At 38.8% G+C, this 24,414-nt stretch overlaps 2 protein-coding genes across 2 annotated transcripts in view; both read right to left on the reverse strand.

The window, feature by feature from the left end:
• Window positions 1–24,414, reverse strand: part of LOC126619201 (probable galacturonosyltransferase 7) — a 69,954-nt gene that overhangs the window by 3,803 nt on the left and 41,737 nt on the right. The gene's annotated exons all lie outside the window — the stretch shown is intronic.
• LOC126619195 (leucine-rich repeat receptor protein kinase HPCA1-like) lies at window positions 7,812–13,225 on the reverse strand. The gene is made up of 19 exons (XM_050287489.1): window positions 13,090–13,225; window positions 12,520–12,643; window positions 12,336–12,407; window positions 12,085–12,159; window positions 11,908–11,979; window positions 11,656–11,817; window positions 11,468–11,542; window positions 11,310–11,381; window positions 11,140–11,211; window positions 10,973–11,041; window positions 10,807–10,881; window positions 10,638–10,709; window positions 10,417–10,551; window positions 9,862–10,322; window positions 9,626–9,775; window positions 9,385–9,524; window positions 9,074–9,293; window positions 8,727–8,962; window positions 7,812–8,585 (listed from the first exon to the last, which is right to left on the reverse strand). The coding sequence occupies exons 1-19, from the start codon at window positions 13,166–13,168 to the stop codon at window positions 8,082–8,084; spliced, it is 2,865 nt and encodes a 954-aa protein (XP_050143446.1). The 5' UTR covers window positions 13,169–13,225; the 3' UTR covers window positions 7,812–8,081.

Consider the following 24,414-nt stretch of genomic DNA (forward strand, 5'->3'; position numbering starts at 1 on the left):
CGTCTCTCCACGTACTAAACGATTGACTAAGTAATTTCCAACGACTGGACATCGATTCTTTAGTTCTTTACCCACCCATTTTCTCAAGATAATTGGTATGAATAAGACTTCACATTTTTCGCAACTGCATCTCATTACCCGTAATCGAATCATGAGTAACTTGAACCCAACTAATACACAACGCAACATCTTCAAGAAGCGTCCAATTCGTAACTGCTTGAGTAGTCATTTTGTTGGAAAAAAATTGGATTGAAACCTTGAGAGAAAGATAGGAATGTGGTTGAAAGTAGTTGAGAAAATATGAAATTGTGGTGTAGGGTAGAAGATAATGAGAAGGTATTTATAGAAAAGTAAAATCAAAATTTTTTATAATTTTTCATAATTTTTTTTTGGATTTTTAAGAATTTTTTACATTTTTTTTTAATTTTTATTCACCTAATTAATCTTTGCCGTTGGATTAAAAAAATTTAAATTCTAACACTCCAGATTGTGCCACATGTCACAACGGTAACATTTTAGATTTTTAAATTTTTTTTTTTACAAAGCCTAATAACATGGACCGTTGATCTTAGATCAAACGGATGAAATTAAATGAGATTTTTAAATGTTTTTTATCGTTGGATTTCTAACAGTCCATAAAATAGGACCGTTTCAATCGAACGTACATGGGGAAGCCACGTGGCTTCCCCAACGGTAACTTTTCGCAACTGACGTCGCGGGCCCCAGCCCTGTTTTTTTGTCGGAAGACTCGCGCCCATGCCAGCGTGAAATGCACGGGCCTGACGCAGCCCTCGGGCTGTCGGGCTAGCAATCCTCGACTGACCTGCTCCTCGGGCCTCGCCTGTCGCTCGGGCTTCCCAACGCTGGAGGTCATCCCCTCAGCAATTTGTTACTGTTTGGAGGCCTGGCCCCCGAGCAACCTCCCCCGCTGGAGGTGCTTTAACGTTTGTGAGGATATCACTCGTCACTACTCCTATTCCTTTTTATAAAGCAAAAAGTAGGAGCAATATCCCATGTGTATATATATAGACCCGTAGCGTTATTATTTTACATTTGTGTTCCTAAAAGAAAACATAGGCTATCTACAATAATGGAGGCCTAAACGTAGTGCTTAACTATGTTTTACCCCATCAAATTTTACGACTATTTTAGGGCTAAATTTTTCTATCTCAAACTATGCAAGGCTATATTTTATTTCTTTGATATTATATTACTTTACAAACTTATGGCTCGTTTGTATGTGCTTTTAAAATTACTGAAAGCACTTTTAGAGAAAATATTTTTAGGTTCCAAAAGCACTTGAAGTGTTTTCTGTAAGAAACACCAGTAATGTGCTTCTTCTAAGAAGCACTTTAAGTGTTTTTTCAGGATTTACTTGCATCTTTACTAAATATTGGTTCTAAAAACATTTTCACCAAAAGTGTTTTCAGTCATTTTAAAAACACATCTAAACGAGCTCTTAGCCTATCTTGAGGCTGGATGTTGCATTCGATGACGCCAAACTTATCAGTCATTTTAAAAGCACATCCAAACAAGCTCTTAGTCTATATTGAGGCTGCATGTTGTATTCGATGACGCCAAACTTAGTCTGATCCTTTAAGCCTTATTCTCTTTAGCCTTTTGATTTGTGACTAATTTTGTCAAATTTACATCTAATTGTAGCCTTAGCCCTTGATTGGAGATGACCTACATAGAACGAGTCCATCGCCAAGTTTATCTACACATGACTCGTCAGAATGAAATGAAAATGACAATAAATTTGTTCCATACAAGTTGTTCATGTGTATTTGGTACAGGTAAACCTGTTTTCTACCCAATAAACTATGTAGAGTACACTTATACATTTTATTTATTACATACTTTTTTTATTGTTTCAGTTCTATTTATGTTTGGTAGTTAACTATGGTATTTGAATTTTAGAAATGGCACCAAAATACCAAAATAGAGGCAGTTGCTTGCCCGATGATCTATTAATTTTCTCGATTTGTTAAACTAGTCATTGTCATTTAAATTTTTTTTGTTGTCCATAAAACAGTCCTTTTATTCTGGTAAAAATTAAATAGTGTTCCTTGATTTGGCTGATGAAATAAGTCTTTATCATTACCTACTTTTTTATCGGATTTTGCCTTATATTTGAAATCTAACAATAGGGGGTAAAATTAATTTTAGAGAGAAAAAGATGGAAGGATTGCTAGTAGATAATTAAATAAATGTTAGAATTGGGAAATTAAGGTATGAAAAAATTGTTATGGCTCATTTGAGAGTGTTTTAAAAATAACGGTTGAAAGCGTTTGTAATGAAAATATTTTTAGGTCTCAAAAGTACTTGAAGCGCTACCTTGCAGGAAATGCTTTAAGTGTTTTTCTAGAATTCACTTGCATTTTTATTAAAAATAATTTCAAAAGCATTTTCATCAAAAAAAACTTTCAACTATTTTAAAAGCTTCCAAACAAACGCTTAATTGTTGATGTACGCTTGCTCATACTTTCATTTTTTATTTTTTTTTTTGTGAAAATGTGATTATTGAGTAACACTCACCCACTTTTGCGACCATTGAGTTTTACACCATTTGTAAGCAGTTTCACCATTTATTAATTTACGTAAGTCTTTTTATTGAATATTTAATCTTGTGAAGCAAGTGGCTCTTTACTATAGTGTGGAAAGATGTTGAGCTCTTGCATGACGACGTAAGTTCAAATTTCGTCGGTAGTTATTCTAACAAAATTTATTGTTTACCAAAAAAAAAACATAAAAATCAACCAATAAATATTTGTGACCACGATCAGATCCGTTTTGACAGTCGGAACATCTCTTAAATGTCTTACATAAATTTTTAAAAGCTACGTCTGCAGCGAAAATGATAGCCAAAAGTAAATTTTACAATAAATTTTGGATAATCGTAAACCCGATTACAAATCGTGAGTGTTAGCTCAAACTTTCAGTAAAAATTCAACTGTTGAGTTTTCAAACAATATTTTTCCTGGAAGAAATGTTAGAAATCACGTTTAAAGAAGTCTTGCATCAAATCCAAAAGATCTAAGACACAATGTAACAATATTACATGCCTATTTGTCAGTTGAAATCAATAATGCTATATATTCTTTCGCTACATTTATGTGTAGAAACTGAGAATCTAGAGAGAGATTTCAGTTATAGAGAGATAGAGAGAGAGAGAGAGAGAGAGAGAGAGAGAGAGAGAGTGTGAGAGAGAGTAAAATAAGATTGTGATTTCGTTAACATCAAAAGATCATTACACAAGGTATTTATACATAAATATCCTATCTCAGCCATATGTGCCAGCTAAGTATTATGTACAACTAACCACTAACCATGCTAAGCTTAATAGCTAAGCAAACATCTAATCTGGTACGTTGTTGTTGTGAGAGGTTGTACTCTCAACACACCCCTCAAGCTGAAGGTATGAGACCGAACTGAGAGCTTGTGAGTAAGATCTGCAAATCTATTAGCAACTAAAGACTTGGTAAAGATATCAGCAATTTAAAGAGCTGAAGCAACATGAGACACACCAATATGACCAAGTAAAACTTTCTCCTGGATGTAGTGATAATCAATTTCAACAATTTTTGTCCTAGCATGGAAAACAGGATTGAATGCAAGCGTAATTGCACTTTTGTTGTCACAGTATATGGTAGGAGTCTTTAACAAAGGAAAGGAGATATCCTGCAAAATTTCGCACACCCAGGTTATTTCAGCAGCAGTTTGAGCAAGAGACATATCTTCTGCTTCGGTTGACAATCTAGCTACTGTTGCTTGTTTCTTAGCACTCTAAGAGATGAGATTATGGCCTAGAAAAACACAATAACCACTGGTGGATCTTCTGTCCACAAGACAACCAGCCCAATCTGCATCAGACCAAGCCGTGAGGCATTGAGTGCCTGTAGTGAACCAAAGTCCAGAATCAATAGTGCCCTTGAGATATCTCAAAATACACTTGACTGCCTGAAGATGAATAGTTCTTGGAGAATGCATATGTTGACAAACTTGATTGACAGCAAAGGCTAAATCAGGCCTTGTCCATGTGAGATAATGTAAAGCACTAACTGTGGACCGATAAGAAGTAGGATCAGATAAGAGAGTGCCTGAGTGATCAAGTTTTGAGGCAGACACATGTGTTGCACAAGGTTTAACTCCAAGCATGTCTTTTTCTTGAGTAAATCTAAAACATACTTAGATTGGTGCATAAATAGACCTTTGGATGACCTTTGAACTTCAATGCCTAAGAAATAATGAATATCTCCTAGATCCTTAACAGGAAACATTGCTTGAAGCTTGGAGATGATGGATTGACACTCAGTGGTTGAACTTCCAGTGATGATTATATCATCAACATAGACCAAGATGAAAGTAATGCAAGTATCTCTTTTGATAAAGAGACTTGTATCAGAGTAGGAGGAACTGAAACCCAAAGAGACAATAACATTGTAGAAGGCTTCATACCAAGCTTGAGGAGCTTGTTTAAGACCATATAATGATTTCTTAAGCTTGCAAACATGATGGGGTTTGGAATGATCCATAAAACCAGGAGGCTGGATCATGTACACATCTTCCTTCAAATGACCATGCAGAAAAGCATTACTTACATCCAATTGATGTACAAACCAATTATAGTTTACTGCAATAGATAGTAGAATCCTGATAGTAGTAGGTTTTGCAACAGGACTAAAAGTTTCTGAGAAATCCAAACCTTCCTATTGATGAAACCCTTTAGCAACAAGTTTTGCCTTATACCTTTCAATGGTACCATCTGGTTTGTGTTTAACTTTGAAAACCCATTTGCAACCTACAAGGTTGTAATTGGAGTTGTGTGAAACCAAATCCCAAGTTCCAGTCAATTGCAAGGCTTGAAATTCAGATTGCATAGCTTCCATCCAGTGAGCATGCTTGGAGAAATGTAGATGGAGTAGAGGGTAACTTTGTGAGAGGATCAACAGTGGATGGAAAATGATGTTTAGTTGTAGTAAACACCCTGGGTTTATGAATGCCTGCCTTTTCTCTTGTAACCATTGGATGAGTATTGACAAGAGCTAGAGGCTGTGAAGAAGATGGTTGAGAAACAACTGAGGTAGATAAGGTAGGATGAGAGGACTCTGTGTTAGGAGAAGTTGTTGATGAGGAACTCGATGTCTCTAAGGGAGTTGCAAATGTAGGGGGCTTTGTAGGATTCAACACAGGCAGTGGAAGAGACATATGAGCAATAGTGTGAGGATGTGAACATGTATTCTGAACTGAGACCAGAGAAGTGAGATGTTGATAAGGAAACACATATTCATCAAATACCACATGTCTCGAAATATAGAGCATATTAGTGACCGGATCCAAGCATCTATAACCACTGTGATTCAAACTATAACCTAGAAATACACATTGTTTACTCTTAGCATCCAACTTGTCACTTGCATACGGTTTTAGCCATAGATAGCAAGCACATCCAAAAGTCTTTAAGGTATGATACTTGGGAGAGGCATGAAATAGAAGTTCCCAAGGACTTATCACAGAAGACTGATGAGGTAATCGATTAATAAGATATATAGCAGTTTGGAAAGCTTCAACCTAAAACTTTGCAGGTAAACCACTGTGAGATAATAGGGTTCCACCCATTTTGCTCAAGCGTGTGAGGACAACTCAACTGATGGGTGATACCTTGATCATTAAGGAAGCTTTGTAATGATTTATTCAAAAATTCACCCTCTGAATCAGATCTTATACATTAAACTTTGAGCTCAAGTAAAGTTTGAACCTTTAAGATAAAAGTCTTGAGAGTGGAGAAGACATTAGAAATGAAGTATAGAGGATAGAGCCATCTATATTTAGTAAAGTCATCCATTATTATTATGTGAAACTTGTATCCAGTACATGAGGATGTGGGAGAGGGACCCCATACATCAGTGTGAAGTAATTAAAGTGGCCTAGTGGATGTACAAGGTACATCGGTAAATGGTAGTCTAGAAGCTTTGCCTAATTGACAAGCTGTGCACATAGACAATTTATCAACAGAACCAATTACAGGCAGATGATTTTTATTCACCACAGAACTTAAAGTGCCACTAGAAGGATGTCCAAGGGGTTGATGCCAAATCTGGAAATCAGCCTTAGCAATTATCAGAGCAGTTGGTGAGATTGCAACCCCAGAAACACCATTTGAAGCATTCCGGTAGAAGAGGTGTAACCCTCATTCATTAGGGCTCTAGAAAAACATCTTCCTAGTTCTTAGGTCCTTGACATAGAATCCAAAAGGATCAAATGTCAAAGAACACTAATTGTCATATACAAACTTGTAAACAGAGAGCAAATTATGAGATGCCTGAGGAACTAAAAACACATCATTCAATCTAAAAGTAGCATTATTTGTGCGAATGAGAATAGATCCAGTATGAGAAATGCACAGACCTTTTCTATTACCAACAAATAGTTGATCATTGCCAGAGTATGGAATTGCATAATTGAGTGCAGAAGGGTCAGGTGTGACATGATGAGATGCACCACTATCAGTAAGCCAATAGCTAGGAGAGGCAGAGGCATTCATAGCAGACATTGCAGTAGGAGCTTGTGCATTCGAGTTCGGGGAAAATTAAGAGAAACGATTGCATGTAGGAGCCCAGTGACCATATTGAAGACATAACTGACATTGAACATAGTGCCCAGAGGAGTTGGATTGACCGAATGTCTGACGAGAAGGGCCAGCACCAAGAATACCACTAGAGTTATTGTGATTCCAGTTGTTAGGTATGTTTCCCCTAAAATTACGATTCTGATTGTATCGATGTCGATTTGGAAAACGACCATGAGAATTACCTCTGTTCAACTGAGCACCAAAGGTGTTAGATTGTGCCGCATAAGCATGAAATGGTGCAGCAGAGAAGGATGAAACTTTGGTTTTGCATTTTTGGAGTAAGATCTCTTTGCTCAATAGAAGGCCATGAAGTTCATCAACCGTTACAGACTCATTACGAGTCTCAATAGAGTTAACAAATGACTCATAGTCATCAGGAAGACGAGATAAAATGTATGCAACGAGGTCAGATTCAGAAATTGGTTCACCAGCAGTAGCAAGTTTATCAGAGATATCTTTAATCGAATTAAGATAATCAGTCATGGAAGAGTCACCTTTCTGAATTGTTTGGATCTTCGATCGAAGGCTGTGAACATATGTGCGTGAAGCACCAGAGAACCGCCGCTCAAGAGACTGCCAAAAGGAGCAAGAGTCTTTCATTCCAATAGTCAAAGGAAGAAGATCTTTGGAGAGTGTTGAGTTAATCCAGATCATCAGAATTTGATCACGCTCACACTAGGTCTCATAGAGAGGATTGAGAACATGAGATCCAGAGGAATTGAGAACAAATTCAGGAGGGCAGAGATCCTCACCATTGATGAGGCCAAAAAGCTTGAAACGCTTCAGTACAGGAATGAAGAGACGGCGCCAAGTGATGTAGTTCTAACGATTGAGCTTCGTCGGAATCATTCCAGCAACATTTGCAATGGAAATCGATCCAATTGACATGATCGAAGAATTAGAGATCTCGCTGGGAGGGAGATTCACTGGGGAATTAAGTGAAGAAGGAGAATTAGAGGAGTTCGCAGCAGTTTCCTTAACCTAATTTGGTGAATTGAGGACGAAAAGAAAGAAATCCAAGATGCAGAGACCTGTGTGGGAGATAGGAAAATTCAAGAAACGCAAGAAAGTTTCAAGAAAGAGAGGGAAGCGGAGGATCGAAGTCGGTTAGACAATGGTGATGATACCATGTAGAAATTGAGAATCTAGAGAGAGATTTCAGTTATAGAGAGAGAGAGAGTAAAATAAGATTGTGATTTCATTAACATCAACAGATCATTACACAAGGTATTTACACATAAATATCATATCTCAGCCATATGTGCCAGCAAAGCATAATGTACAACTAATCACTAACCATGCTAAGCTTAATAGCTAAGCAAACATCTAATCTGGTACATTGTTGCTGTGAGAGGTTGTACTCTCAACATTATGTATATATGGATACAGAAAATTACAATTACAAAAGAAGAAAGTAATTAGCACAAAACTCCGTTGCACTCCATAATTACTACTTGGGTTCAATTTTCGCTGAAATAGCGCTGTAATCAAAGGAGCCGGTGCTGTCATTGAATTCCTTTTTCGGCAAGCCAACGTTGTAGGGATGTTTCGGAGCACCTTTTGATGCTGCAAACTCCGTGGCTGATGAAGATGCTGATGTTGAGTTTGTGTTCATCCCATCGTTCTGCAGAATGGTTTCGATAGCCTTCACAAGTTCACTCATCGTGGGACGATCTGCAGCTGATTCTTCGACGCATTGCATGGCTAGCTCCAAGAACCTCCCAAACCCAATAAGAGTTCCTGAGTTTCGAATGTTTCGATCTGTTAACTCCCTCAAACCGTAATGCTCCTCGTCATTCTTGTCCATCACCAATTGTACCTCACGGACAATGTATTTTCCCTTCTCGATTGGCTGCCTAGCAGTTATCAGTTCAAGCATAACGACTCCAAAGCTGTATACATCGCTCTTCTCGGTCAATTGTTGAGTCATGTAGTACTCAGGATCCATATAGCCCTGAAAGTGTAGACAGTAACTTACAATACAAGAAATGTTGAAACTGGAAAACACGATTTTCCTGCTTAGTGCTTACCATAGAAGATCACATTTTAGGTAGTTATAAATGATAACATTCGAAATGCTTAATTGTAAACTTACTAGTGTTCCTTTGACCTGAGTCGAGACATGTCCCTTTCCGCTGTCATTGACCAGCTTCGACAGGCCAAAATCTGTAACCTTCGCCGTTAAATGTTCATCTAATAGAATATTGGTGGACTTCACATCTCTGTGAATTATAGGAGGATTTGCAAGCTCATGTAGGTAAGCCAGTCCTCTTGCTGAGCCAAGAGTGATTTGGAGTCTCCTCTTCCAATTGAGATGAATACCAGATCTCCCTGCAACTCGTATTAGAACAAATCTTATCATTACATGTTAAATCAATGGTACTAAATGAAGCACATAAAACTAAAAATATGAAATAGCGAAAAGTAAAATCTAAAACTGACCTGACAAGCTTTCCCTAAGTGTTCCATTAGGCATATACTCGTAAACCAGCATCTGCTCTCCTTGTTCGAAACAGAATCCCAAAAGACCAACAACATTTTTGTGATGAACGCGAGAGAGCAACTCAATTTCAGTCGTGAACTCGACGCCTCCCTGCATTGATCCTTGCCGAGCTCTTTTGATTGCTATCACTTGTCCATCAGAAAGCATGCCCCTGTAAACCTATGGATAGCCAACCGAAAAGTACAGAAAAAAAAATATTTTAGCTTCAAGCACAATTTCATAGATGTTACTGAATGAGTTGTATATATACCTTCCCGTAGCCGCCAGATCCTATCTCATTACTGTCAGAGAAATTATTGGTGCACTTCTTAAGCTCATCATACGAAAACCATCTTGCTCCCTTTAACTGTGGTGCACCGCCACTATCATTTCCGCTTGGCACCCAAGAAGCTGGAAGATAGAGGAGAGTAGTGAATATAAGCTGAACAGTATCTAGCATTAGTGACAGAATTTCAGTCTAGAAATTATCCACAACAGGAATGATTTCTTACCGAAAGGTCTGCTTAAACCAATGGCTCTTTCCGCACGTTTCCTTTGCCTAATGGCGTAAATTCCTACTACCACGAGGCCCACAACAAGAACGAGACAACTAACTGATATCCCAACAATAACACCAGTGCTCATAAAGCTTTTATGTGTGTCTGAAACAATTCGGGTTTTTAACTGTCATTTTAATTGATCTTCTAATGCAGGGAAGGTGTATATGAACACTGTGATTTAAAATTACCTGGGAAATTATATTGAGCTGGAATAAAAACGAAGGGTCCAAACCCGTCTGGCGGCATGTAAGGCTGACTGCTCATATCAAAACCAATCCTGATAATCTCAGACCTATTAAAATATGTTCCTGTAGGTGGAAAGAGAGCCACATGTACTTTAAGATGGTCATCGTTGTCGAAGAAAGGGTTATCAAGTGACACTGAACCGGGAGTGAGGTGAAGTTTCACCCATTGTTCTAGGGATTGAAACAGAGTCACATTTGTCAATTCCCTGAAAGTGGGCGCTCGGAAATCCAGTGTTCCTTCAAAAGGATATCCACATTGACAACTCTGAGGGCTTGGCTGCTGACCCCCGGGGCATGTAATGGATGGACAATCCGTGCTAGTAGCATACGGTTTTGTATTTGATTGTGGAGGCTGACAGTACGGACTCGAGCTAGATTCATTGCACAATGGGTTCCCAACAAGTCTGCAATATGAAAAAGTCACAACTAAGAATGATTGTCCCATGAAAATACAGAACATCATAGAAAATTAAGATCGAGGCCTGTGAACCATCTTACATTAATGTATTTTTGTACTTATAACTCTGGGTTATTCTCTGAATCTGATTGTTCTGCAGATCAACAAGCGTCAGTTGCGGACTGATGTAATCACCCATGTTAAATGTGTCGTTAAACGCGTTGTTTTTCAGTTTCCTGTCGAGTAACAGAAAAGATGAATGGCCAGTTTACTGAAATTGCAGCACGTAGATGAATTATTCCGTTATTCTCCTTATACTTACACTTGCTGCAATGACTGTATGCTGAACATCTGCTCTGGCACAGTCCCTTGAAGTGCTACATTTTCTAAAACGCTGGCATCATAACAGTAAATAATTTCAAAATGATATCACAATAAATTTTTCACTGTCCTTTTCCAAGACATTTTCATGTAACCTCCACCAGACTTACATAGTGGTGAGCGAGAGCAAGGTTGAGATCCAACCCGGAGCTTTTGATGGATCAAACGAGTTGTAACTAAGGTCTCTGAAGTAAAATCATTAGGATTTATCAGTACAACACAAGAACAGCCCGGAAAACTGAAACTGCAAATGACAGCTCCATGACATGTACTCACACATAATTGAGGGCATTCAATCTAGTTAGGTCGGGTAAAGAGCCGTCCAACTTGTTGTGCGCGATATTTCTGGAAGAGAATATAAAAACCGTGTAAAAGCTGATTAACCATCACTAAGATTATGGTAAAAGCACACCAAAGTATTTTCTTGGAGAGTTTGTACTCACAATTCACTGAGATATATTAGGTTGGAGATATCTGAGGAGACTGGTCCCGTCAGAGCATTTCTATCAAGCCGACTGTTGCAGAAAATAACAGTCTTAGTCTAATAAGTGTCAAGAAGCAGATACGCATAAATGTGGAAGAAAAAGAAAATTCAAGATGGCTTTTTACTCACAGAACCTCGAGAGTCTGAACGGAAAATATTGTTGATGGAATAGTCCCATTGAATCTATTTCCATCAAACAATCTGCAAATAAAGAATGACAAGCAGTTTAAGTCTAGAACATAAACTGATAGACAGAAATTAGAAACTGATCGTTCGGATCAACTTACACATGGATCAGTATCATCTTGGAGCTGAAAAGTCCGGGTGGAATGGTACCTGAAAGCTGGTTCTGGTTCAAATGGCTGCAAATTCATATAATCTGTTTTAAGTTTACGCAATAGGCAGTGGCATAATCCTTACTAGAATTTCATTTTCTTTTCAGAATGGAGAGAGTTTCAAAACGGAAAATACTCACAAATGTTTAGCCTTAAACAGTTGGTCTAAGCCGGAGGTAGTGCCGCTTGAAACTGGGAGAGGTCCAGTCAACTGATTGTCTGCCAGGTCCAGCCAATAGAGGTTGGAGAGATTACCCAAAGAAGCAGGTATACTACCGGTGAAGTTATTCGTATTCAAAGCCCTGAGAAAAACCAAAGTTATATGAACTTGGGAAAAGAAAAACATCATATTGGTTTGCACTAACAGTATGAATAATTAGTCCAATTCTTACAAGAAGGTTAGCTCTCCAAGTTTCCCCAATTCACTTGGAATAATTCCACTGAAGCTGCAACCAGCTAGGATCCTAAAAGATGGAAACAGTCTCGTATAATTATCCGATATAAAAACTCATGTTCCATAAAGTTCAAAAGGTGCAGATGTGAAAAATAGCTTGGTAAATTGTTCTTACAGGATGTTTAGATTGCTCAGATCCCCTAATCGTGGAGAGAGAGAACCGGTGAGGCCTTTGTTGAATGAAAGATCCCTGCAATGTTATCATTTCAGCTTCGTTACAAAAAGAATTCCATCCCTAATCAAGATTGAGCTAAACCAAATAACTGACACTGCGAAAATAAACATGTTTTATGCATATTTTTATAATCAGTTCATAATATACTGCAAACATAATGCTGGTATGAAAGGAGGAACAATCACACTCACAAGGATCTTAACTCAGAGAGCCCCGCAATGTCACTTTCAATTTCCCCTTTCACGTTCATTCCTGATAATCCCCTGCACAGTGAACATCAGAAGAGGTTCTGGTTCAAAATCTGATTAAGAAAGTAAGCGAGAATGCTCGTAATTACAACGATCACATCAGAATGCGAAAATGAACAACACTCACAATGCAGTCACCCTCGAACCATTGCAAGTGATGCCTTCCCAGCGCTCCTCACATGGATCGTTTGACTTGTCCCAGCTGGGTGGAACGTTGCTCCATGTCTGCCTCAAGGATTGGAGTGCACTAGCTGGATCAACACACTTATAAATCAATCAACTACCCTTAATAGGAACAATGAGGGTTTAGAACAAAATTTAACCAAAACTTCAAAATAATTCACATTAGACCGAAACTAATTGCTTGGTACACACGAAAGAATCTACACCAAGGATGCATAATACTGGTATCCCAAACCAATCATACTGTGTCATCCATTTTTAATTTCCCATATAATAATAGAAGATTGATTTGGAATGTCGTCCGGAAAATAGGAAGATGAACATGATATCACAAAAAACCTCTCAAATGAACGGATATGAAGGTAGCTTTGAAATTGTAGACCAAAAGTAGAAACTACACAAAACCCAATTTTCCCATGAATTAAGAGATCAATATACATACATATACATATATATATATATATATATATATATATATATATATATATATATTGATATTTAAGACTATACATACCATCATCTGGGTGTGTAGAAGAAGAGATCACATGAATTCCAGAGAAGCAGAAAGCCAGAAAGAGCAGCAGCAGCCGCATGGTTGCCTTGGGAAATTTGTGTGTGAATCTTTGAGGCCGATCAGCTAGTAAGCAGAAGCCAAAAAGCACATTTGTACAAAATTCTACTTCTTAGAAATGTCAATAAAAACACTTTTCAAACATATCTTCTTCCACTACATACCAACTACTACACCATTTGGGCGGTGAAACATCAACACGTACACAAAATGGGTGTAGCGGAGATGAGGATGCTTCGTTGGATGTGTGGGCACACGAGAAAGGATAAGATTAGGAATGAGGATATCCGGGGTAAAGTAGGAGTAGCCGAAATTGAAGGAAAGATGAGAGAAAATCGGTTACGGTGGTTTGGACATGTGCAAAGAAGGCCTACTGACGTTCCGATTAGAAGATGCGACTATGGGACAGAGGTTCAGGGCCGAAGGGGTAGAGGAAGACCTAGGAAAACTTTGGAATAGACTCTAAGAAAAGACTTAGAGTACTTGGATCTAACGAAGGACATGACACAGGATCGAGCACAATGGCGTTCTAAGATTCATATAGCTGATCCCACTCAGTGACTTGGATTTTCCAAGTCTCCAACCGAGAAGTCTTCCTCACTCGAGAAATTAAGGGAACACTACCCCAACCTACATGCTCCACTCAGAAAGCTTCAACATACAAGCTTTAACAAAAGAAAATTCAAAGAACTTAGCGAAGAAGGCTTTGGTGTATTTAACACAATACGTTGAAATGAAGGAAAGCTTATTTATTGATATCCCCGATAAGCTACAAATATGTACATATACATGAGTCAAAATAAGCACACAAGAGGGAGCCTTCACAAAGGTTGCTTAGGAGAAGTCTCAGCAGTCGGTAGAGCCCCAGAAAGAGAAGGCACCGGAGGGGGATCATTTGGAGCCTCAGTACTAGACAGAACCCTAGAAGGAGGAGGCATCAGAGGTTGATCATTTGGAGCTTCATTACGCGGTACAGCCCCAGAAGACGAAGGCAATAAATGCCTTTGGAACAAACCCACAAATCTCTGATGATCAAGTAAAACCTGACCATCAGTTTCCTTCATCTGGTCAAGCTTTCTCTTCATGTTTGTAGCATAGTCATGTGCGAGCCGGTGCAACTGTTTATTCTCATGCTTGAGCCCTCTAATCTCCTGTTTGAGACTCATCACTTCAGCCGCCAATGATTCAACTTGGCGGGTTCGAGCAAATAGGCGTTGGGCCATATTAGACACAGAACCTGCACATTGAACACTGAGAGCCAGCGAATCCTTAACAGCTAACTCATCAGACCGTTTGGAAAGTAGTCTGTTATCTTTGGGAGTGAGAAGGTTCCTGGCCACCACCGCAGCGGTCATATCATTCTTCATCACGGAATTCCCAACGGTAAGAGGACCAGTAGGGGAGACGAAGGATGGGCGCCATATGTTGTCTGGAGAAGGCGGGGCTGCCTCTTCAACAAGGTTCAAGTCAAAACGACGGTCGGAGGGGCCAGACATTTTCAAAGGTGTTGAAGAGAGAAGAGGTCGGACAAATCAAGATCTTAGAAGTGCAAGAATGAAGCTTCTACTGGTGGAGATTCAAGTGTGCTTTGGAACTTAATGCCAGCCCCTATAAAAATCTGCACTCGACGAAGCTTCAGAAATCGAAGAGGCGTTTGCTTTCTCAAAAGCTGGGCTGCTTAGAGATCACGAGGGTTGATCTCAGAAATCGAAGAGGCGTTTGCTTTCTCAAAAGTTGGGCTGCTCAAAGACCACGAAGGCCGATCTCAAAAATCGAAGAGGCGCTCGCTTTCTCAAAAGCTGGGCTCCCCAGAGACCACGAGGGCCGATCTCAGAAATCGAAGAGGCACCTACTTTTCCAGCCTTTTCCAGCCTTGTCAGCACCTGTCACACGCACACTCAGTTTTGCGGAAATTATGGGCATTCTGTCAAAGACTTCTGGGGAAGTAGAAAACACATGAATCTTACTGTTCAATCACCCACTTCCCACACGCAACAATAGCTCATGGGTACCACAGATAACTTTGCCAAAGTTCTCTGCCAAAGTTGAGCACGTGAAGCTTGCAGCTCCCACTACATCGCTCTGACCAAGAAGGGTAAAAGAATAGCAAAGAAACAGCACTAACAAAGTTTAGACCCATAAATTTTGAAGGTCTAGCTACCATATTATTACCCACAAGGGTAAAGGAACAGTACCACTGCTGGATAATTGGAAAGTCCCTTTGTGTCAACCTCTGTGCTTCGTGGCAAGGTAGACTAGCAAACATGCCCAACCTTTACTCATATTCGAGAAAACACTCCCAATAAGATTGCTTGCTCCAAAATCGAAGAGGCACCGTCCTCCGAATCTCGAGAGCCAGACTCCCAACATGACTACTTTCTTAAAAATCGAAGAGAGGGTAAAGGAACAGTACCATTGCTGGATAATTGGAAAGTCCCTGTGTGTCAACCTCTGTGCTTCGTGGCAAGGTAGACTAGCAAACATGCCCAACCTTTACTCACATTCGAGAAAACACTCCCAACAAGATTGCTTGCTCCAAAATCGAAGAGGCACCGCCCTCCGAATCTCGAGTGCCAGACTCCCAACATGATTACTTTCTCAAAAATCGAAGAGACACTGCTCCCCGAATCTCGAGAGCCAGACCCCCAGCATGATTGCTTTCTCAAAAATCGATGAGGCATCGTTCTCCGAATCAATCGAAGAGGCGCTCGCTTTCTCAAGAGCTGGGCTGCTCAGAGACCACGAGGGCCGATCTCAGAAATCGAAGAGGCACCTACTTTTCTAGCCTTGTCAGCACCTGTCACACGCACACTCAGCTTTGCAGAAATTATGGGCATTCTGTCGAAGACTTCTGGTGAAGTAGAAAGCACATGAATCTTACTGTTCAATTACCCACTTCCCACACGCAACAATAGCTCATGGGTACCACAAATAACTTTGCCAAAGTTCTCTGCCAAAGTTGAGCACGTGAAGCTTGCAGCTCCCACTACATCGCTCTGACCAAGAAAGGTAAAAGAATAGCAAAGAAACAGCACTAACAAAAGTTTAGACACATAAATTTTGAAGGTCTAGCTACCATATTATTACCCACAACTGTAAAGGAACAGTACCACTGCTGGATAATTGGAAAGTCCCTGTGTGTCAACCTCTGTGCTTCGTGGCAAGGTAGACTAGCAAACATGCCCAACCTTTACTCACATTCGAGAAAACACTCCCAATAAGATTGCTTGCTCCAAAATCGAAGAGGCACCGTCCTCCGAATCTCGAGAGCCAGACTCCCAACATGACTACTTTCTCAAAATCGAAGAGAGGGTAAAGGAACAGTACCATTGCTGGATAATTGGAAAGTCCCTGTGTGTCAACCTTTGTGCTTCGTGGCAAGGTAGACTAGTAAACATGCCCAACCTTTACTCACATTCGAGACAACACTCCCAACAAGATTGCTTGCTCCAAAATCGAAGAGGCACCGCCCTCCGAATCTCGAGAGCCAGACTCCCAACATGATTACTTCCTCAAAAATCGAAGAGACACTGCTCTCCGAATCTCGAGAGTCATACCCCCAGCATGATTGCTTTCTCAAAAATCGAAGAGGCATCGTTCTCCGAATCTCGAGAGCCAGATACCACAGACCACTTTTTCAAAGTGCTCTGACAGAGTTAAAACATGTGAAACTGGCAGCTCCCACTACCGTGCTATGACAAAGCAGGGTAAAGGAATAGCATTACTACTTGTTGTTAGGGAGACTCCTATATATGTCGACCTCCATCCCCAACGGACAGGCAGACCTGCAAAAATGCTCAACCCTTCATCATATCGGAGAGGGCACTCCCAACGAAGCCTTTCGAAATATTCAGCTTTCTTTCCCCCCGATAATACCTTTGCAAACAAGCTATACTAGAGCAAGAATATCTCATATCATCAGGGTTAAAAGCAAGAGTATCCCATATCATGCTTTTTCCCTGTCTTTTCTTTTGGCCTTGTTTTTACCTGCAAGACAAGGAGAAAGAGAGCAATCAGTCAGCACTTGGAATCAAGCTTCCAGCCAGGAACTGACTGCCTGGAACCCCTTACCTGATTACTTACCTGGCATTGCTCTCGAGTACTCATCTTCAACATCTTATGTTTCCAGGGAAGATTCCGCATCTGCTTGAGGAACAGATAGGGCAAGTGCGAAGGATACACGGAAGCATGTGGAGACAAGCGTAACAGCACACGTGCCGATACATTCATTACTCTGTCAAAAGCAAAAGTATCCCATATCAGCAGGGTGGAACGTACTCTAGATTTGATGGACTTGTTTTGACCCTCAAATTCTTCAGTCGGCCTTATACTCTGGAGGAAACCAGAAAACCCTCCAGCTCAGTTCAAGAATAAGCCTGTGGAAAGTTACTTCTTCAAAAGCAAAAGTATCTCATATCATCTCTTCTCATTTTTCTTCTCTTTATCCTTCATGCTGCTGCAAGATGGGGAGAAGGTGAACAATCAGTCGGAGCTCTGATTGCTTACCTTGTCTGTCACCTCTTTCAGCAGACCCCCTAGCTCGGCGACTTGGGGGACTCCTACTACATGGTTTGTATCGCGCTTGACCAAGCCTGAAACTACAAGTAAGCTTCAAGTGAAATTGATACATTACCTTGTGCATCTCCACCAGTTAAAGATACCACCCCTGGATGGAGGAAGAGTACTTCCAGAGAAGATGCCACATCTACCTATGAGACAGATAAGGCAAGTCAAGACGACACCACACTCCGATACTTAGAAGTTTCGTGATTACGAGATCATTCTCCCACAATATTTCCTAATGTCATTTGTACTAAATCATTCACTTGTACTCACTAAATGAGAGCTTGAACCTATGTACTTGTGTAAACCCTTCACAATTAATGAGAACTCTTCTATTCCGTGGACGTAGCCAATCTGGGTGAACCACGTACATCTTGTGTTTGCTTTCCTATCTCTATCCATTTATATACTTATCCACACTAATGACCGGAGCAATCTAGCGAAGATCACAAAAAGCGATCGTTTTCGCTACCTAGGATCTATCTTGCAAGAGAACGGAGAATTAGATGGAGATCTTAACCATAGAATACGAGCTGGATGGAAAGAGTGCATCCGGCGTGTTGTGTGACCATCGTAGGCCACTGAAGCTCAAGGGAAAATTTTATAGGACGGCAATAAGGCTAGCGATGTTGTATGGCACAGAATGTTGGGTGGTGAAGCATCAACACGTACACAAAATGGGTGTAGCGGAGATGAGGATGCTTCGTGGGATGTGTGGGCACACGAGAAAGGATAAGATTGGGAATGAGAATATCCGAGGTAAAGTAGGAGTAGCCGAAATTGTAGGAAATATGAGAGAAAATCGGCTCCGGTGATTTTGAACATGTGCAAAGAAGGCCGACTGACGCTCCGGTTCGAAGATGTGACTACGGGACAGAGGTTCAGGGCCGAAGGGGTAGAGGAAGACCTAGGACAACTTTGGAAGAGACTCTAAGAAAAGACTTAGAGTACTTGGATCTAACGGAGGACATGACACAAAACCGAGCGCAATGGCGTTCTAGGATTCATATAGCCGACCCCACTTAGTGGGAAAAGGCTTTGTTGTTGTTGTTGTTGTTGTTGTTGTTGTTGTTGTTGAACAAAATTAAGAGTCCCAGGCATGCATGTACATGCTTCCCACCAAGCAACCAAAAAAGTGCGTTTTTGGAAGCTCTGCTTATTTCTAAGCAATGAAGCTGGATTTCCTGAGTTGGGTTCTTTCAACCGTCTCCTAAAAAACACCATGCAGGCTACAAACCACCCACTTTATTTAATTAATTTAATCACTTTATTTAATTAATTTAATTTAATCTAATTATATGCTAATTGACTATGATTACGACAGAGAGTGATGAGATGATGGTTGTTTTTTTTGCTCTGGAAGACTAACTGGAAAGATACGATGATTTTGGTTGGTGGGTCCCAAAACTCTGACATGAAATACAAGGCGACGGGCTCCTCCTCCTCCTTCGGCTGGGACCGATTCCTGGTTTCATCCTTGTTCTTGTTGAATAAAATAATGAACACGGTTTGGTCGTTTCCTAAGGAAATATCTAATATGTTCAGAACAAATCAAAATTAAATAATGATATATCGATCACATAATAAGAACATAACAATCAAATATCGATAGTCAACAATTGTAATTTAAGAAAAAATCATTTTGACCAATTAAAATTAATAGACAATACATGTGGTTATTCTTCCTCCTTCAGCGCCATGACATGATATAATTTTGTCGTATTATTATTGGAATTGTTCATTTGTTTGGACATCATTTAGTCATCCATATATGCCAGACCAATCGGCAGTCATGATAACAAGTAACATCCTTATTATGAACCATCAATTTGTGTGATTCATATGAATGACTAAAGGATTTCTAAATCAAATATTTTTTTTAAAGATGTTCATTTGGAAGAAAAATAACTCTTTATATGTAAGGAGTCAAACAATTTTTTTTTATATACATAGTAATTGTTTATAGAGTCATTCTTTCTTAAGTGCATCACCCGTCTTAAATGAGAAGAACTTACATTCAATTAGTTTGGTAAATTGATTGTATTCATGTCTAGGTTGACACTAAAATATACGAGGACACATTATAGGCTTAAAAGATATTGAACAAGTTATAACACATGACCACATATTATTAACAAAGATGCCGCCAATAGTGTCCTTGCAAGCAAGTTTCTCTTCAACAATTGTAATTTAAGAAAAAATCATTTTGACCAATTAAAATTAATAGACAATACATGTGGTTATTCTTCCTCCTCCAGCGCCATGACATGGTATAATTTTGTCGTATCATTATCGGAATTGTTCATTCTTTTTAGGATTTTTATCACAAATGATCCCTGAAATTGACCTACTCCATCAAGATGGTCCTTGAAATTGAAAATCAATCAATGTAGTCCCTGAAAATGGATGACGCAAATCAATGTGGTCATTATGTTAGAATTTTGTCAATATTTTTGTTATGTGCTGATGTGGCACATAAATAGGTCCCACGAATCTAATTAAATATTACCATGTGGATTAAAAATGTTTAAATAATATTTTTTTTAAGTTTTATATAATTAAAAATGAAAAAAAATCGAAAAAAAAAACAAGATGAACAGTTCATCTTCTTCTTTGCCTCCCACTAGAGCAACCACCCAAGTCCCCACCCCACCCCGTCGCACATGTAATCGCAGCTAAACAAATGGCCCAACGCCTCAAAGAAACCTCCCTCTTCCAACTCCCCAACCTCCCCACCTCCATTTCATGCGTCCAAAACTACCAATCCAAGCTCTCCTCCCTCTCCCTCCTTCCCAATATTGTCAATTGTTGTTTTGACCCTTTCCAGTTTATCATCACTGCGGTTTCATGTGCGACTGGGTGGGGTGGGCTGTTAAGGTTGCTCGGATGGGAGGGGAATCTTCTTATTTTTTTCCTTTTATATTTTTTTAAGACTTGAAAATTTTTAAAAAAAATTTAAAAACAGAATAAGATGTTTCCTCTGTGCACCCGGCAATCCCACACTGAGTGACAACAAGACGTTGGTCTTGACCCGCAACACCTCATTCGGAAACGCGTCGTCGAGCACTGAAACCAGGCAGGAGTAGAGGCCCCTGGTGATTTCGGAATTGTTGTCAGCCGCGAATCTCAGCTTGCCCTCCTCGTCCATCTCGGCCTGCAGCCACACCCGGGTCGTGCAACCCATGATCCGCTTCCAATCAACCATACCCAAATCATCAAACGACGAGAGAAGAGTTGCATAGTGCAACAGGTGTTTAACCCTGTTGATTGGCTCGGGGAGTTTAACGCCGCCATTCGAGCCTTTCTTGCACTCTTCGTTATCGTCGCAAATGTAATCGAAGCTAAACACAACCCCACCAGGAAGTGCTGAACTTGGAAGTGAGTGACTTGTTGGGCTTGAAAGAAGTGGAGAGGGAGGAGGAGAAGACTCTGAGCACCATGACTGTTGCAGAGCAAGCATTTTTTTTATTTTTTATTAAAAAAATAAAATAAAATAACTTTTTTATTACTTAAATATTTTTTATTCACAAAATAATATTTTATTAAATTTGTGGGATCCATTTAAGTGCCACATCATCACTTAACAAAGTTTTGACGGAATGGTGATGGAAGGACCACATTGATTTGTGACATCTATTTTCAGGGACTACATTGATCGATTTTCAATTTCAGGGACCATTTTGATGAGATGGGTCAATTTCAGGGATCATTTGTGATAAAAACCCTTCTTTTTATCACCATCTAACAATCATCTCTACAAAAATTCATTTGTTGGACACCATTTAGTCATCCATATATGCCAGTCCAATCGACAGTCATGATACTAAGTAACATCCTTATTATGAACCATCTATTTGTGTGATTCATATGAATGACTAAAGGATTTCTAAATCAAATAATTTTTTTAAAGATGTTCATTTGGAAGAAAAATAACTCTTTATATGTAAGGAGTCAAATAATATTTTTTTATATACATAGTAATTGTTTATAGAGTCATTCTTTCTTAAGTGCATCGCCCGTCTTAAATGAGAAGAACTTACATGCAATCATGGTCTAAAATATCGATGATATCGGAAATATCGGTAGTCCAAAAACACGGAAATTTCAATGGAAATATTGGGATATTATCGATATCGATAAAAATTGAATAAAAACCACGGAAATTGTAAGAAAAACTTGGAAATTTTTATTGAAACTTTGTAGGATGTTTATTTAGTCAATTATCTATTAGTTTATCACAAAAAATTGGAAAGAAATACATTGCATGATGGATTTAACTGATTTAAGTTGATTATATAGCGAGCTGGCAAACATTGTGAATGTAGAAAATATGTAGTAATTAATGAAATAAGTTTAAACACACCATAATCATTTATATATAATGAATTAGTACAATATTTTACACTTTATACATTGCATGGTAAGATACATGAGTGACTTAGTACCACATAGAGTTCCTATGAGGTTCAAAATTTTCACTATCTTCATCATCTCTATGTGTAGAGTAAGTGTATTGTGAAGAGTAGTCAGCAACCATGGCAATGACTTTCAAGAACCAAAACCCAAAAGTCAATAGGAAACCGAATACTTCGGTATTTTTCGGGATTACTAAACAAATGGGATTTGGAAACCAATCCCATATCGAAAATTTCGGTATTTTTCGGGATGGGATTCCTGAACTTCAGGATGGTTTTGGTTTGGGATTTTTCGGTTTGGGTTTGGGACTTTTTCGGTTTGGTTTGGGATTTTCGGGAATTTTTTCCAACCCTATATGTAAGTGACCAAATAAAAAATAGAAAAATTAAAAACCACATGCCATTGACTAAGTAATTAATTGACACAATTTAAAATATAATACCACAAAAAATTTGGAATATGTGCAAATTTGTTTCTTGCAAAAAGAATTCAAAACAAAACCATATATATAAATATTTTAGTATATTTTCACAAAAACATAAGTGATATAGTGGTCAAGGCGTTGGAGGAGTCAAATGGGAGGGGTTTGAAATCCTTTATGCGTAAGATTGAGACTTTTTAGAAATTTTCAAGTATTTTTGAGTTTTATCTAAAAAAAACTATAATATCGACGATATTTTGCTGATATTATCGATATTTTGGTCCATGCATGCAATCAATTTGGTAAACTGAATTTTATTTGTGTGTGAATCTGTGAGGCCGATCAGCTAGTAAGCAGAAGCCAAAAAGCACATTTGCACAAAATTCTACTTCCTTGAAATGTCAATAAAAACAGTTTTCAAACATATCTTCTTCCACTACATACTAACTACTACACCACTCGGATGGTTGGAATTTTATTTAATGAACAAAATTAAGAGTCCCAGGCATGCATGTACATGCTTCCCACCAAGCAACCAAAAAAGTGCTTTTTTGGAAGCACTGCTTATTTCTAAGCAATGAAGCTGGATTTCCTGAGTTGGGTTCTTTCAACTGTCTCCAAAAAAACACCATGCAGGCTACAAACCTCCCACTTTATTTAATTAATTTAATCACTTTATTTAATTAATTTAATTTAATCTAATCATATGCTAATGGACTATGATTACGACAGAGAGTGATGAGGAGATGGTTGTTTTTTGCTCTGGACTAACTGGAAAGATAAGATGATTTTGGTTGGTGGGTCCCCAAAAGCTGACATGAAATACAAGGCGACGGGCTCCTCCTCCTTCGGCTGGGACCGATTCCTGGTTTCATCCTTGTTCTTATGGAATTAAATAATGAACACGGTTTGGTCGTTTCCTAAGGAAATATCTAATATGTTCAGAACAAGTCAAAATTAAATAACGATATATCGATCACATAATAAGGACATAACAATCAAATATCGATAATCAACAACTGTAATTTAAGAAAAAATCATTTTGACCAATTAAAAGTAATAGACAATACATGTGGTTATTCTTCTTCCTTCAGCGCCATGACATGATATAATTTTGTTGTATCATTATTGGAATTCTTCATTCTTTTTATCACCATCTAACAACCATCTCTACAAAAATTCATTCGTTTGGACACCATTTAGTCATCCATATATGCCAGACCAATCAGCAGTCATGATAACAAGTAACATCCTTATTATGAACCATCAATTTGTGTGATTCATATGAATGACTAAAGGACTTCTAAATCAAATAATCTTTTTAAAGATGTTCGTTTGGAAGAAAAATAACTTTTTATATGTAAGGAGTCAAACAATATTTTTTTATATACATAGTAATTGTTTATAGTCATTCTTTCTTAAGTGTATTGCCCGTCTTAAATGAGAAGAACTTACATGCAATCAGTTTGGTAAACTGATTGTATTCATGTCTAGGTCGACACTAAAATATACGAGGACGCAATATAGGCTTAAAAGATATTGAACAAGTTATAATACATGACCACACGTTATTAACAAAGATGCCACCGATAGCGTCCTTGCAAGCAAGTTTCTCTTGTATATTAGAAATACATGGCAATAAAACAACATATAAGTTCAACCCTAATTTATCTGTAACTGGGAACCAGCTTTCGTAAGAAATGGATATGAGTAACGAGTAAGGACGACCTATGGTATGTCTGTAACTAGTGTCATTGTCTCCACTAGGTGGTGGTGACGGTTGAGGCCATTTTTATGAAGCTAGGGTCATCTTCTCCTTTTGTTTTCTTAGCATTAAAGATCTTATTGAAACAGACGATTTCATTGTC

This window comes from Malus sylvestris, chromosome 4 (genome assembly GCF_916048215.2).
Source record: "Malus sylvestris chromosome 4, drMalSylv7.2, whole genome shotgun sequence".
Classification (NCBI taxonomy): Eukaryota; Viridiplantae; Streptophyta; class Magnoliopsida; order Rosales; family Rosaceae; genus Malus; species Malus sylvestris.

Bases quoted from the DNA above. Each gene is read 5' to 3' on its own strand.
- LOC126619195 (XM_050287489.1), bottom strand. From the start codon at position 13,168: ATGCGGCTGCTGCTGCTCTTTCTGGCTTTCTGCTTCTCTGGAATTCAT. The intron at 10,882-10,972 runs GTGAGTACATGT...ATTTTACTTCAG, and splicing joins TTGAATGCCCTCAATTATGT to AGACCTTAGTTACAACTCGT. The intron at 10,323-10,416 runs GTAAGATGGTTC...TTCATATTGCAG, and splicing joins AAGTACAAAAATACATTAAT to ACTTGTTGGGAACCCATTGT.